Source organism: Schistocerca gregaria, chromosome 5 (genome assembly GCF_023897955.1).
Source record: "Schistocerca gregaria isolate iqSchGreg1 chromosome 5, iqSchGreg1.2, whole genome shotgun sequence".
NCBI lineage: Eukaryota > Metazoa > Arthropoda > Insecta > Orthoptera > Acrididae > Schistocerca > Schistocerca gregaria.
Window position 1 is genome coordinate 543,391,152 of NC_064924.1, and position 16,172 is coordinate 543,407,323.

The 16,172-nt window shown below is 39.5% G+C and overlaps 2 protein-coding genes across 2 annotated transcripts in view; one reads left to right on the forward strand and one right to left on the reverse strand.

Annotated features, from left to right (window-relative positions):
* LOC126272071 (vacuolar protein sorting-associated protein 52 homolog) overlaps nt 1–5,952 on the forward strand; it is a 106,823-nt gene extending 100,871 nt beyond the window's left edge. The window contains exon 12 of the mRNA XM_049974617.1: nt 5,645–5,952. Coding sequence (XP_049830574.1) covers nt 5,645–5,892 — 248 coding nt within the window. The 3' untranslated portion in view covers nt 5,893–5,952. The remainder of the gene's footprint in view (nt 1–5,644) is intronic.
* Nucleotides 5,894–16,172, reverse strand: part of LOC126272074 (lysosomal thioesterase PPT2 homolog) — a 38,691-nt gene continuing 28,412 nt past the window's right edge. Inside the window, exons 4-5 of the mRNA XM_049974621.1 lie at nt 6,252–6,525; nt 5,894–6,168 (exon numbers count right to left, since the gene is read on the reverse strand). Of these exons, the coding sequence (XP_049830578.1) occupies nt 5,970–6,168; nt 6,252–6,525 (473 nt within the window). The 3' untranslated portion in view covers nt 5,894–5,969. The remainder of the gene's footprint in view (nt 6,169–6,251; nt 6,526–16,172) is intronic.

A 16,172-nucleotide genomic window follows, 5' to 3' on the forward strand; every position in this document is an offset into this window, starting at 1 on the left:
TGCCTTAATAAAGAACCTAACATGAGATAATACAATAGAGGTATTCCAAGAAAATTTACATCCTGAAACCACACTGAAAAACTTAATATCAGGTTGGGGCCTACTTCATTGTGAATCTGGACATACGAATGTGCACTTTAAACTGAATTATGCATTTTAGTGTGGTTTATCAAATTCTGATGCTGTTGGAATAGCCTCTCATGGCCTGTTTGTTTTATGATGTAATGTAAATTCGTACGAACACACAGGCTTTCTAGGTCATTGTAGCTGCACATGAGCAATAATGCCTACTTTCTGAAGCTCTCTAGCAGCTGCTGAAATGAACCTGTTTCTAAAGGTTGCAAAAAAAAAAAAAAAAAAATTATGAATGGTGGTTTGAGTAGCATTAGTTTCAACATAAATTTCCTTTTACACAAAATGAATTGTGTTACTGTGAAAATGTTGGACGAACTCCTTAAGTCATAGAGAGCTAGACTCTCATTTAATACTTAACACTTTGAAAACCAGCCTCTTAAAAGAATTTCAAGCCCAGAAGACCAGACATTTATTCATTATTTAAAATTTTACTAGCACATTTGTGTGATGTATCATAAAGTGTAACACATGCAAAAAAGACCAATATTATCTGTATATTATATGCAGATTATGACTATTAATTTAAACCATAAACTTTTACTGTTTGTGTTTGCACTACTTAACAGTGATGTTGCTATTGACTGACTACATTACGTGGCCTAGGCTCTGAATATCTGTTGTCAGTAGCTGGTGAGATCACGTGACATGAGTTATGTTTGGCCTACAACGGCACATCACAATTTCAGTTTCAATGCTTTGGAGACTAACATCCTGTGTTTGGTGGAATTCTAATAATATGAATTCATAATATGAAAACATGCAGTGTTGTCACTGTGTATATAACAGTGTGATTTACAATTCTCTTTCAGTTGTGAAAACAACTTTATTGCAACATAATATCTGAGGTTGTATAATCTGTGAGGGTTACAAAACTTGTTCTATTAAAATTCTCCTGTCTTTAACACAGTATTATACTCTCTGAGGATAGCAAATGTTTTATCACTTTTGTTGATGTTCTATGTCTCTATATTTTTTTAGTAGTATTAGTTAAAGAGACCATTTGGGTTTATTTTATTGTATTATTCGCAACACCTCAATGACACAGCAGTGCTCTAATGGTTTGTCTTTATCTTAGTTAGTGTAACTAACCTCCTGGAAAGACTTTTCTTTTCATCCCATGTGGTAATTCTCCCGACTCGTGGTTCTGGGTGTCTTTCCCTAAATCTAAACTTTTTCCTAGACCTCTCCAGTCCTTTCCCTTGAACCCTCTTCCTTCCGCTTCAACCCTTTTGCCTGAAGAAGGAGCCATGTGCTCCGAAATATTGCCTAATTACAACTTTCTTCTATGTGTATGTTCTGCCATCACTTGGAGAGTAGATTGATTGTTTTCATTGTTGTATGGTACATTACAGTAGATCATTTCTAGCTGGAATTTTCTGCTTGTTGTACTGGACAATTTTGCATAGGATGATGTAGTTTCACACAATTTTTATGTAAAGCCAGCCGTTGTGGCCGAGCGGTTTTAGATGCTTCAGTCCAGAACCACGATGCTGCTATGGTCGCTGGTTTGAATCCTGCCTCGGGCATGGAAGTGTGTTATGTCCTTAGGTTAGTTAGGTTTAAGTAGTTCTCAGTCCATGGGACTGACCTCAGTCAGTCCTATAGTGCTCAGAGCCACTTGAACCATTTTATGTAAATACAGGGTGGCGCAGGGAGATGGGAAATTTCGAAATAATGTCATTTCCATTAATAAATTCATAAAACTAGTAATTTATTAACGAAAGTGAATGTATTCAGTATGCCATTAGTCAGTATGTCTTTACAATCAAAATGTCCAAAAGCGTCTACTTTTTAAAGATGACATCGGAAAGATGTGCTCCCATACGGCGTTCACACTCTAACAGCCTGTTATGAAAACTCCGGAACTCTGGAATGCGCGGTGTAGCAAATCTTGGGGAATGGCAATGATTTCATTTTCAAAGTTCTCCTTCAGTTCATGGATTGTTGCAGTACGTGTACGGTACACCTTGCCTTTTAAGATATCCCCACAGGGAGAAGTCGCACACAGTAAGATCAGGGGATCTCACAGGCCATGCAATGTCACCGTTACGTGAAATAATGCGTCTTCCAAACAATTGGCGAACTGCTGCCATCGATTGTCGAGCAGTGTGTGACGTGGCTCTGTCCTGCTGAAACCACATGTTTTTGATGTTAAGATTAAGCTCGTACAGTCTTGGTGTTTGAAGCATTTCAACATATCGAGCGGGTGTTACTGTCACTGCACTATCATCCTCACGTTCAAAAAAATAAGTGCTGATAACACCATGACATGATACAGCACACCATAGTGTGACCTTGGCGCTATGTAGCGGTCGCTGGTGAAACTCACAAGGATTGTCCTGTGCCCAATAAGGAAAATTTTGTTTGTTCACAAATCCTTTCAGGTGGAAATGGGATTCGTCTGATATCCATAAGTTACCAAGGAAAATCGCGTCCTCGTTGATTTTAGCCAATATCTGGCTACTAAACTCCATATGTGACACTGGTTCTCATTCATGTAAGTGTTGCACAATCTGCAACTTATAGGGATGGAAGCCTAATTTGTCCCGTATTCTTTGTAAGCTTCCTCGCTTAACCCCTAGCGAAGATGCGGTGAGGACTTCTCTCGATTGCAGCTCTAGCAGATGCAATGTTCTCTGGGGTATGTACCGTTGGAATGCCACCTGGAGGTTTCTTTTTCAAGGCATATCCTGTTTCTTCAATATTATGCACCCACGTTGTAATCGCATGCACAGGTGGGACACGTCCATGACGTTCAAGCTGGTAATGTCAAAATGTTCTCTGCGCGGCAGTCGCACTATCACCGTTTTTGTAAAATGTTATCACAGCTACTGCACGTTCCGCCCCAGTCCAATTCTCCATGATTACTAAATGGCAATGCGTTCACATCAATTGTGCAAAGTTTCGAACATCTGCCGGCGCTACAGTGCTGCCAACTGTAACGTTCGAAATTTCCCGTTCCCCTGCGCCACCCTGTATAAAACATAAACTGGTCCACCAACACACACACACACACACACACACACACACACACACACACACACACACACACACACACCTGCAGTGTCTGGCAGCTGAAACACTGTGAGCAACAGCAGCAGTGGATGATGGGAGTGGCAACTGGGTGGGGGTAAGGAGGAGGCTGGAGTGGGGAAGGGGGGGGTAGCAGGGTTGGGGACCGTGAAGTGCTGCTGGAGAGCACCCAAGTACGGAGTGGAGAGAGGGTAGGGCAGTTAGACAGAGGGCAGAAGAGAGACTGGAGGGAGGGGCGGGGGGGGGGGGGGGGGTGTCACATTCCATCCTGAATTTTCCATTGTTTGATCTCTTTATGTTGAGATACATATCTATGTTACTTGAATACTTGGCATGTATTCCTTCTGACATGTCCAAAAGAATAGACACTGTCCAACCTCCTGCGGGAATCTCAAAGTAGTAACTGTGGAGGATACAGACAGGGACTGCGTGGCACTAGGTGGGAATATGGATCAATCGAGAGGCCGTGCCAAGATAGTCTGCGCAATTGTGATAAACACTGTGTCTGAGTGGTGCAGTGGTTTACACAATTGCCTAGTGAGCAGGAGATCCCAGGTTTGAATCACGGTCCAGTATATATTTTCTCTCACTGCCACTGATTCTGCATAAAGTGCCGAAGCAGCTGTTATCAATAGTCCCTTCACTTTTCTTTCTGCCCCTTCCACCTTTCTATATAAAATGCAAAGCTGTATGTTTGGTGTGTTTCATACACCTGTTATGCCTATTCATGATGGGCAAATACTAACTCGTGCACTGTGTAACAAAAATGCCTATCAGTGTAACCGAATGATATTTTCTTGGGAAAAATTGTATCTTGTGTTTTGGTTAATTGCAATCAGAAATTGCAGATGTTAGTGTGATAAAATATCGTATGTTGGATTGACTGAATTTTGAACAAAACGTTTCCAGTATTCTTTAGATTATCTCATCCATTATTCAAAGAATGTTCATGCGCTACACAGTAACATTATTTTTACATTCCTAGTACATAAGAATTTTTTCATTGATGTTCACAATTATGTTCCAGTTCTAAAATAAGTTATGGGAATGCAGCCATGTGCCATCTTCAATAACCAATGATATTTTGGCAGACGCACACCCCCACCATTTTCAAGGCACAAATGCAATAAGAGAGTGCTGTGCTAGAAAATTTAAAACCTTGATATGTGGACATGTGCAAAGTGACAAAACACATACCATAAACAAATAGAACCATAACACAACCAAAGGTGACCAATGTCAGAAATAATTATAGTGAATATTAATTATCAATGTCTCAGAAGGTACATTACCCTCACTAATCCCGCAGATTACCGAGAATGGCTGAAATTTACTTTAAAACACATAGCGACCATACTTTATCGAATCCAAAAATATGTTCATTTTCATAGAAAACTTAGTCCTTAAGAGTGCATATATAGAGTGATATCACTCACTATGAAAGATGTCCCAATTTTTTTTGTTGTCTCAATGATAAAGCATGCTGCTGTTACATATTATCACACAACAGCTTTACAAGCATTACATCAGTACTGCACATGTCTAGTCATTGAATAAAGTACTCCAGGAAGATGTCTGCAGCTTCAGCACCAGCGGTGTGGGAAATCTTCATGCTCTCTCCTTCTATGTCTTCTTTATCACTACTTTCCTGCATGCTTTTGATTAGGTCGTCTTCTCTTAAAGTTTGGTTTATCTCACCATTCTCCTGATTCTCCCACTTAGCAAAATCATATTCATCACTTTCTCCTCCTCCTGGAAGCTTATGGAGCATGTCAGTGTATAAGGTGTCAGCAATTAATTATTCTGAATTGTCTGGCTCAACACTGTCACTCATTAGTGACTGCAAATCAACGTTAATGGATGGCCACTGGCCATACTTTTCTCCGACTCTTCATGCTTCTGCTGTTTGGAAAACAACATGGTCTCAGTAGAGTCGTTTTCACATTCATTCAGCAAGAACACAAGAAGAGAATGTCGATAATGATGCTTAATTGACTCTAAAATTACATGGTCCATGGGCTGAATCAGGGGTACTGCGATAGTGTTATTAAGGGAATAGTTGAGACTAAATTAGCTACTGATCATATAAACACAAAAGGATTCTGTTTGGAATTTTGCTCTCTCCCAGGTTAAGCAACAGGAGGGCAGTGTTCATGCTACCAGGTGACCTGTTGGTATTAATATTCACTGTCAATGTCTGACAGCCACGTTCAGTCTTGTGATGGGCTAGTGGTTTACTGTGTGTGTGTGTGTGTGTGTGTGTGTGTGTGTGTGTGTGTGTGTGTGTTTCTCTTCATCTGTCCCAAGATTTAATTTTAAATGAGAATTTGCACTGTGCTCTCTCATTGCATATGTGTCTTGAAAATGATGGGGGTGTGCACCTGTTGAAGATTTGCCCTGGCTGCTTTCCTGGAAATTGTTTGACATTTTATAGGCCAGGAGAAACTTAAGTTTCACATGTTTCTATTTCTTTCAGGTAAATCTCTCGTCCTGGTTCAATCATTTTCCAACAACTGGAAACGGTCACTGGAGGAATTAAGCCAGGAAGTGTTGACATCCTTCCCAAGCTTCATCACAGGATCCTCATTGCTGCAGCTGGCACTTACACAGCTAGTACAATACTACCATCGTTTCCACAAGCTTCTTACACCTAACGCTCGTTCTCAGTTGACTAACATCCATCACATTATGGTTGAGATTAAAAAATACAAAACAAATTTTTGAATTCCTTGTATAATAAATCACTATTTATTTAGAATTAAATGTTCATTTCAAGAAAAACAATTATTCTGAAAGTCATTTCAGTCTAAAAATGGCAGCAAAAATTTATCAATAACAGTTGCATTCCTGTGCCATTGAAGATGGCTAACACCATGAATTTTAATCAGTAATAGTTTTCCTTTTAAATCAAGTGTTTGTAAACCAAGTGTATCATTAACATATGCAGGTTGTTTCCTCATATCTATCACACTTCCATTTTCACCATAATACCCAAAGTGACTGAAACAGAAAAAATGTATTTAGTTTACATACCACAGCCTCCATTATTTGTGTAAAAAAATGATATAGCTTAATTTACTAACCTAGACTCCCAAGGTGTAATGACACCATCATCAGGACCACCAATAAGTACAAGATTTTCTAACTTTGTGAGACCATACTTATACTGTGAGCTATATGGTGATTCCAACTCATTATTAATATACGGCAAGAATTTGCTGTAGTTGTAGTATAGCTCCTTGTGGTAGGGATCATTCCAATAATTGCCAACAGAGGTGTGCTGCCCCAGTGATGAATAGAAGAGCTCATAGGCTGTCTCACGCACAAGGTTCGGGAAGAACAGATGAAGAAACTGTGCTGTAAGCAAAATTATCATTTGAAATTAAATAAAGCAAGATATACAGAAATGTTTCAAAGGCACCATTGGGACAAAATGTTTATAAAAAGAGAATATAGCTATTCAATACAGAGGTGTTTCAAATTTTTACAGACCACCCATTGTTGATTTAATTGTTACATGAAATGAAAAATACTTACTCCAAAAGCATATTTTCGTTTTGTAGCAAATGGTTTCGCATGCTGTCCATCTGACATTTTCTAATCACAAATTTTTAAAGTTGAGAACACACTGATCCCAAGATAAAATGCCAGCTTTATTTAAAGTTGAATGCCCTTATATTTCCTTAAAGTGGCATGAACTTTCCTTGTATAGTAACATGGATTCTTGTCAGATCTCTAATTGGTTCATACATTCAGAAGATCCTATTATGAACAAGAACCTTGAGGGATACATCAACCAAGTGAAATAGGTGTTAAAAATTGCAGTAATAACTGTCAGTCATTAAACTGCTTTAAACAAGCAGACAGACACTGATGATGAACAGAGAGATAACCTTGCACATTTGCAATTTTGGCATCTGATGACCCTCCTAAAGTGCCATTACATTATTGTCTGCCAAATGACACACATTATAGAGCAGAAGAAGAATGCTAATACTAGTGCAAGGTGGCATCTAATTTACTGGTAAGTACATTGGTCTTTGTACTGGATATAACTGAAAGGAGCACGCTAGTCAATCACAGAAGATGAGCAGATCAGAAGCTAACTGGAGGGGGACAGGGGCAGTCATTTGCAGTTTGCTCCCATCAGTTAGCTTAGGAGGTAATGCAGATGCAGACGGGGTCATTTCACAAGAGAAGTCTATAAACATTCAAAAATTAATTTTGCAAAAGTGCTATATCTGAGATTACCTTTGTAATTGGACAATAAATTACTTTTAGCTGTCTAAAATCTAACATAAAAGTTGGGTAGATTTTTACAAAGGACCAACTACATGTAACTGTTTTAATAATTCAGTGATATGAGTTTTGGATCAAGCCATGGTGATGTTTAATCACTCGTATCCCACTGATGAGCTGAATCAGTTAAGGCAGATGTGTGTGTGACGAACAGGTGTCTTATCTGGCAACTAACTAAGCACAAATGACATCACAGCTGGTGGTATACCTAAATTAAGACACAACAATCATAACCACTTTGCTATGGCCAAGAAGTCCTTAGTCAAAAGCCAATGGAAATCTTAACCATTTGATGCAGCTGAAACTTGAGAACAATCTGATAATCCTTTAAAGTCATAGGAACATCTTTTTAATGGAAATATTTGCATCTATTTTCAATCCAAAACTTATCAACAATTTTGTGTGTCCTCAATTGATACTCTCAGGCAGGGAAGGAATATTAAACTCACCACAAGTAAGAACTCTCCAGCTAAGTTTGCATAAAACTGTCTCTGGCTGGTAGAAGAAAAATAACTTATTTCCTGCTGCCACCCTCTAGTGCTCCTGATCCTGAAATATCAGTGGCACTTGCAGCAGCTGCAACTTAAAGTTTGTGCATAGTGCTTAATTTAGTTTTTTATGTGCTTCTGTTTGGTTGTAAGCTCTTCTTATTATTTGTCTTCTGGCTGCTATTCACAAACAGCTAGCAGCTGCATTGACAATTGTCAGCCGGATTCAGGTGACTAGTAGGTCATCTCAAAATTAAGATCTGTCTCATGTGGAAAACTGTGATAAATGAGCAAAAAGATGGTCCCATACTTCAGAATAGGTCTAAGGTATTGCATCCACTGATAACGAACGAGAATGAGCAAGACTTCCCTCTCCTCCTTGAACAGTGATCTCTCTTCTGAAGTCTGGGCAGCTGCATAAGGGTAATAAGGGGTTGTTAGTTGTAGGCAATTTCCAATATTGGGCACATAATTGCACCTCGTGGGGTATTAGCATCATGCGAAGGGAATGATTCAAATGTGCACTTGATATGTATCCCAGGAGGAAATGTCACATCAGGTAGATGATCTGAGAGAGTTCTTGCTTGTTTCTGGAGATTGGTAGAAGTGGTAAAGATGGCTAGCATGACTTGTGGGGTCTCAGCACAGCTGTCGATTTGCTGCATTGTTGCAGGACTGGGCAGACAAATGGAGGGTGTATATAAGACTTTGTTGGTTCTGTTAAGAGGTTCGATATAGATTCCTGAACCTGCAGTGTGAGATGGAGATTGGCAGAGTAAGCATGGACTTAACATGGGCTTTTTTAGGACAGGCAAAGCTACTAGATGCTCAGTATGCAAATCAACATCAGGTGAAACAATTACTAGAACAGACTGTATACTTCTTGATTCAACCATCTTTCAATGCCAGTTATGACATACGGTTGACTGCTTTCTAGGAGATAGGCATGGTTTGAGATTCTGCAGCAAATTCTGCTTTGGCAGTTAATTGCTATATTTTAAGTGTCTGTTTTTGAGATCCGGGTAGGGAAATTATCAACAACTCATGGAACATATGTCAGAAAGATAGCTGATAAGGTGTGTTTACCATAATGAACAGGAACATTAGGTGTAGTGAGATTCAAATGCAAACTAATATGCACAAGAGAAACAAATAATTGTGTGTGTGTGTGTGTGTGTGTGTGTGTGTGTGTGTGTGTGTGTGTGTGTTTCTAACTCTGATGAAGGATTTTTCCTCTAGCTTAATAACATCCAATGATGAACTCTTAAGCGTACTTGTGTGTTCTTCAACCCTTCCTCTCTGTGGTGAGTAGCAGTCTACCTTGATTCATATTATCATTATTCCATACAAGATTCCATTCCATAACAAGATTTTCCATTATTTGATATGTGGCAAAATGATTATTCACCACTGAAATAATTAATTTTTGAAAATGTAATAGAACTGTATGGATAAAAATCTACTCACCAGTCAGAGGCAGGAGAAAATGCATATAAAAATTATGGAAATGTGCAACCTTTCAGAGCCAGTAGTTCCTTCTTCTGGCAGAAGGGATGAACGAGAAGGATGGGGGATGAAGGAAAAGTATTGGCAAGGTTTAGGAAATTGGGAGAGTTACAGGAAAGTCACACAGAACCCATGGTCAGCACGGACTTGCTGGACAGGATAAGAAGGAAAGACTGAATGTTAGGGACTGCACCAAACAAAATTTGAATACCTCAGAATTTAAAGATGGAAGATAAGATAATAAGCAAGACAAATGTTACTGACAAGAGATCATGCAAGAGTTAATAACAGTGGAAAGCTAAGTACAAGGTGTACAACTTTGCTTCTGCCATTTTTTCCCCAACATTTGGGGCTTTAATGAAACAAATTGGTTACACGTATATCATTCAAAGTATTTTACATCACTGGCCACTACTTTCTCCCGTCTTTCAGGCAGCGTACGAATCCCGCGTCGAAAAAATTGTTCATCTTTTGAAGCGATCCACGAATCGATCTGATTTGTGACTTCTTCATGAGATCAGAAGTTTTGGTCAGCCAGGCCATGTGCCATTGGTCCAAACAGCTGATAGTCATAGGGAGCAATGTCTGGAGAATATGGCGGGTGGGGCAGGACTTCCCATTTTAATGTTTCCAAGTACGTTTTGACCTCTTTTGCAATGTGGGATCGAGCGTTGTCATGTTGCAAAATCACTTTATTGTGCCTCTTGCTGTACTGCAGCTGTTTGTCTTTTAATGCTCTGCTCAGATGCATTAATTGTGTTTGATAACGAGCACCTGTGATTGTCTCACTTAATTTTAACACCTCATAGTACACAATGCCAAGCTGGCCCCACCAAGTGCAGAGCATGCTCTTGGAGCCTCGGTTTGGCCATTGACATGAAAGCATGGCCAGGATATCCCCATGATTTTTTGCATTTATGGTTATCGTAATCAACCCATTTTTCGTCCCCAGTCACAATGCGATGTAGAAATCCCTTCCATTTTTGCCTCTGAAGCAACTGTTCACAAACACATGAATGCCGTTCAACGTCTCTTGGTTTTAGCTCACAAGCGATCCAAGTTCCTTCTTTCTGAATCATGCCCACAGCCTTGAGATGTTTTGAAATGGCTTGTTGTGTCACTCCCACTAATCGTGCCAATTCTTCTCGAGTCTGACGCGAGTCTTCACTCAGCAACATCTCCAATTCTGCAGCTTCGAAAACATTCTCTCTTCCATCACTATGCTGGTCTATGATGTTAAAATTACCTTTCTTGAATCATTGAAACCATTCACAACATGTTCTTTCACTAATAGCATCCTTACCATATGTACTTGAGAGCATTTGATGAGACTCAGCCGCTGTTTTCTTCATGTTGAAACAAAACAGTAACACCTCCTGCAAATGACGAGAATTAGGCTCATAAACTGACAATTTTGATCACAAACGACTTTATGATGCAGAAACAAATCAACGAATGTTTAAATGAGGTCATATTGACCAAGGTCCAAGGTAACTGCCTGACGTCTGCGATCTGTTTCTTTCGAACGTTACTCGCTGTTGTCGCCACCCATCGACAAATGGCGGAAACAAAGTTGTACACCTTGTACATTATACATAGTAGACAGTGAGGTGGAAGTGTGGAAAAATAGACTGGTCAGAAAATAAGAGCTATGGAAAATTTAAAGGGAGCAAGTAAAGGGAATAGTGACTGAAAAGATTTGTTTAGACTGAAGAAATTAATGTAAGTTTCAGCCATGTGGGTGCTGGGAACCCAAGACATGTTGTAATGACATTTTCCCCCTGCATAGTTCTGAGAAACTGGGGTAGGTCCCTATAACATGCCCCTAATCTGTCCTCTGTAGAACTCTATGATTTTCATATCCTAAGAACTTATGGCTACATCATTATCCTCCCAGTGGACATGGGTTCTACTGCTGTGGTACTAGGCCAACAACAGTACAGTGTACTCCCAATTATTTGTGTGCAGATTATCCAATTTGCAGATTATTTGCGAGCACAATATTTTTCTAGCAAACAGCAATAAACAACCCACCACAGGACAATAAATGCCATTTCCATTGTTATCATCCAGTCTGTCCAATGTACATCAAAAATGACTCAGTTCTCTTGTGTTAATCTGTGTGTAAGCATCAACAAAGCAAGTTGAAAGAAATTTGTAAAAGAATTGAAGGAAACACTTGTTGACTTTAAAACAAAAATTTGAATAAATTTAAAGAATCAAGAAGTGGGAAACTAATGCAAAACTAAGTGCTAATTATGGTATTGGAATGCAGACTGTTTGGGATATTAAAAAGAATATGCAGAAAATGAAAGGTTTCATCGGGAAATGCGTTTCTGGTTCTGGGCCATTTGCATGAAAAAGCTCGAAGAGGAGCTCTACATTTCATGAGCTAAATGTTGCTCTTTTGCAATGATTTAGCCAAAAAAAAGTGTAATTGTTTCAAACGCATTGTGTGCCATAAACCTAAAGTTTTTGGTGAAGCTCTAGGGTTAGAGGAAGAATTTAATTCCTGATGTGGATGGCTAACAAGATTCAGAAAATGCACAGGATTCATGAACCTACTGAACAAGGGGAGCAGCTTAGTTCAAATGTTGCAGCAGCCGATTCCTTCTGTGACAAGTTCCAGAAATTTGTGGAAGAAGAAAATTTATAACGCAGACGAAAGTGGTCTGTATTGGAAATGTCTACCGACCAGAACCATTGCATTTGAAAGTGAAGTTCATGCTCCTGGATATATGTCATCTAAAGAATGCACTACAATTCTGTGCACCACTAATACTTGTGGGAACCACAAAGTGAAACTACTAGTGATCAGAAAATCAAAAACACCTCAAGCATTCCAGGATACACAACTATCTATCTCCCTGTGTGTTGTACGGCCAGAAAGAAGTGTGGATGAATAGTGAAATTTTGAAAAACTGAATGGTTCCACACACACTTTGCGCCACAAGTTCTAGAAGAGAGAGAACTGCCACAGAAGGCTTTTCTATTGCCCCTTCACATCATGGTAAAAGGATTCTCATATCTGATAATGGTCTCATTTTTATCTCAACATGACTATATAATGGCAGTCAATGGGCCAAGGCATAATTGCGACAGTAAAATGGCACTACCAGCCTGGTCTACCGAGAATGCTAGTCGATGAGGATGATTTGGTGGTGTTCTGGAAGTACTTCTGTTAACTGGCACAAAGTCAAGCCACTACTGCAACCTACATCCTTCTGTATCTGCTTAGTGTATTCATCTCTTGGTCTCCCACTATGATTTTTACCCTCCACACTGCTCTCCAATACTAAATTTGTGGTTCCTTGATGCCTCAGAACATGTCCTACCAACCGATCCGTCCTTCTAGTCAAGTTGTGCCACAAATTCCTCTTTTCCCCAATTCTGTTTCAGTACCTCCTCATGTTAAGTGATCTACCCATCTAATCTTCAGCATTCCTCTGTAGCAGCACATTTCGAAAGCTTCTATTGTCTTCTTGTATAAAATATTTATCGTCCATGTTTCACTTCCATATATGGCTGCACTCCACACACATACTTTACAAAAAGACTTCCTGACACTTAAATCTATACTTGATGTTAACAAATTTCTCTTCTGCAGAAACGCTTTCCTTGCCTTAGACAGTTTACATTTTATATCCTCTCTCCTTCGACCATAATCAGTTACTTTGCTCCCCATATAGCAAAACCCATCTACTACTTTAAGTGTTTCATTTCCTAATCTAATTCCCTCAGCATCACGTGATTTGATTTGACAACATTCCATTATCCTCATTTTGCTTTTGTTGATGTTCATCTTATTTCCTCCTTTCAAGACACTACACATTCAGTTCAGTTGGCTGTTGGCAAACCTCCAGGTTTTCATTTCTTCTCCATGGACTTTAATTCCTAATCTGAATTTTTCTTTTGTTTTCTTTACTGTTTGATCAAGATACAGATTGAATAACATCAGTGAAAGCCTGCAACTCTGTCTCACTCCCTTCTCTACCACTACTTCCCTTTCATGCTCCTAGACTCTTATAACTGCCATCTGGTTTCTGTACAAGTTGTAAACAGCCTTCCACTCCCTGTATTTTACCCCAGACACCTTCAGAATTTGAAAGGGAGTATTCCAGTCAACACTGTCAAAAGCTTTCTCTAAGTCTACAAAAGACTTCTTATCTTCTATGAGAAGGTATGGGGTCAGTATTGCCTCATGTGTTCCTACATTTCTCCTCAATCCCAACTGATCTTCCCTGAGGTCAGCATCTACCAGTTTTTCCATTCTTCTGTACAGGATTCATGTTAGTATTTTGCAACCGTGATTTATTAATCCGATAGATTGGTAATTTTCACACTTGTCAGCACCTGCTTTCTTTGGAATTGGAGTTATATTTACATTCTTCTCGAAGTCTGAGTGTATTTCACCTGTCTCATACATCTTGCTTACCAGATCGAAGAGTTTTGCCATCGCTCCCAAGGCTATCAGTAGTTCTAAACGAATGTTGTTTAGTCCCAGGGCATGGTTCCGACTTGGGTCTTTCAGTGCTCTGTCAAATTTGTCACGGAGTATCACATCTCCCATTTCATCTATGTCCTCTTCCATTTCCATAATATAACCCTTCAGTACATCGCCCATGTATAGACCCTCTATATACACCTTCCACCTTTCTGCTTTCCCTTCTTTGCTTCCCATCAGAGCTCTTGATATGCATACAGGTGGTTCTTTTTTATCCAAAGGTCTCTTAATTTTCCTGTAGGCAGTATCTATCTTACCCCTTGTGATATGTGCCTCTACATCCTTGCATTTGGCCTCTAGCCATTCCTGCTTAGCCATTTTGCACTTCCTGTTGATCTCATTTTTGAGACGTTTGTATTCCTTTTCACCTGCTTCATTTATTGCGTTTTTATATTTCTCCTTTCATCAATTAAATTCAATCTCTCTTCTGTTGCCCAAGAATTTCTACCAGTCTTTGCCTTTTTAACAACTTGATCCTATGCTGCCTTCAATATTTCATCTCTCAAAGCTGCCTATTCTTGTTCTACCATATTTCTTTCCCCTGTTCTTGTCAATTGTTCCCTAAAGCACTCTCTGAAACACACTAACCATTGGTTCTTTCAGTTTATCCAGGCCCCATCTCCTTAAATTATTACCTTTTTGCATTTTCCTCAGTTTTAATCTACAGTTCATAACCAAAAAATTGTGGACAGAGTCCACATCTGCCCCTGGAAATTTCTTACAATTTAAAACCTGGTTCCTAAATCTCTATCTTATCATTAAATAATATCTGAAATCTTCCAATGTCACCAGGTATCTTCCACTATATAACCTTCTTTCATCTATGGTTTCTTAGATCATCTGAATCTGTACCCATCATACTCCCACCATACATCTTGCTTGTCACCATAGATGCCACCTCTCTCGATACCAACATTCCCAACATACATGGTCTGTCTGCTGCTGGATATTATCTCAACCATCACCCACCTGGGTCCAAACCTACGATGTCCTTCTTGCTCACTTTAATCAACTTTACCTTTGAGGAGCAGACAAACAAACAGATCAGGGACATGGACACAGGAACCAGGATGGCTCCTTCCTATGCCAACATTTTCATGGGATCCATAAGTCTTCAGCCCCTGGTTTGGTTTAAGTACACTGATGACATTTTTGCCATATGGGCTCATGGTGGGGCTAACCTGTTAAAATGTTTTTGGAATTTCTATGTACAGTCTCACATTTAAATTTCACATGATCCTATTCTGAATCCCATGTCATTTTTTTTTATGTTGACTTCACCCTCACTAAGGGTCTGCTACACACTTCTGTTCACATTAAATCTACTAATAAACAATTGTACTTACATTTTGACAGTTCTTCCAAAGTCAAATCTTTCCTCTGGCATTCCAGGCGAGCTTACTGTTCAAATTCAGAATCTTTACAGTAATGCACCACCATTCTCATCTCAGCCTTCTTCAAAAGCAGATTTAATGGGCCATCAGCCTTCACAGCCAATCCTAGTTCTGCTGATCCCTCCAAAAAACAACTTAGGAGTACAACTGTCCAGGTCTTTAAATGTATTAATCAGGTACTTTGACATGTTTATGACTTCTTAAGGTCTTTCCCTTGACACCCATTCCATCCGACATTTTGCCCACCACAAGAGAAAAGCTTTTTGCCCCCCCCCCCCCCCAAAATTTCTGAAATATCCTGGTCAGACCCTATGCTCCTTCTGCACCCACTTGCATACCATGTGGCTACTAACACTGTGTCTGTCCTTATTCTAAGTCTTTCCCTATGCACCCTCCTACCACCACCTATTCTAGTGCTGTAACTGGCAAAACATATACCATCCAAGGGAGAGCCACCTGTGAAATGACACATCATATACCAGCTGTTGTGTAAATACTGTTTGCTCTTCTACATTGGTATGACACCATCAAGTTATCAGTAATGATGACTAGGGATAATCAGAGGCTGTATACCCACAACACATATTATCCAGTCATAAAGCATGCTCTATAACATGACAGTCATGACTTCCGAACTTGTTTCACCACACGTGCTGTACGTGTCCTTCCCCCAGTACCTCAGAACTCTGTAGGTGGGAACTAGCGTTACAACATGTCCTTTGTTTTCACGACCCAGCATTTCTTATAAGTGTCTGTTCTTTTCTTTGCTCCCTTTTACTTTCCTACATATTACATTTTCTGACTTATTCTCTT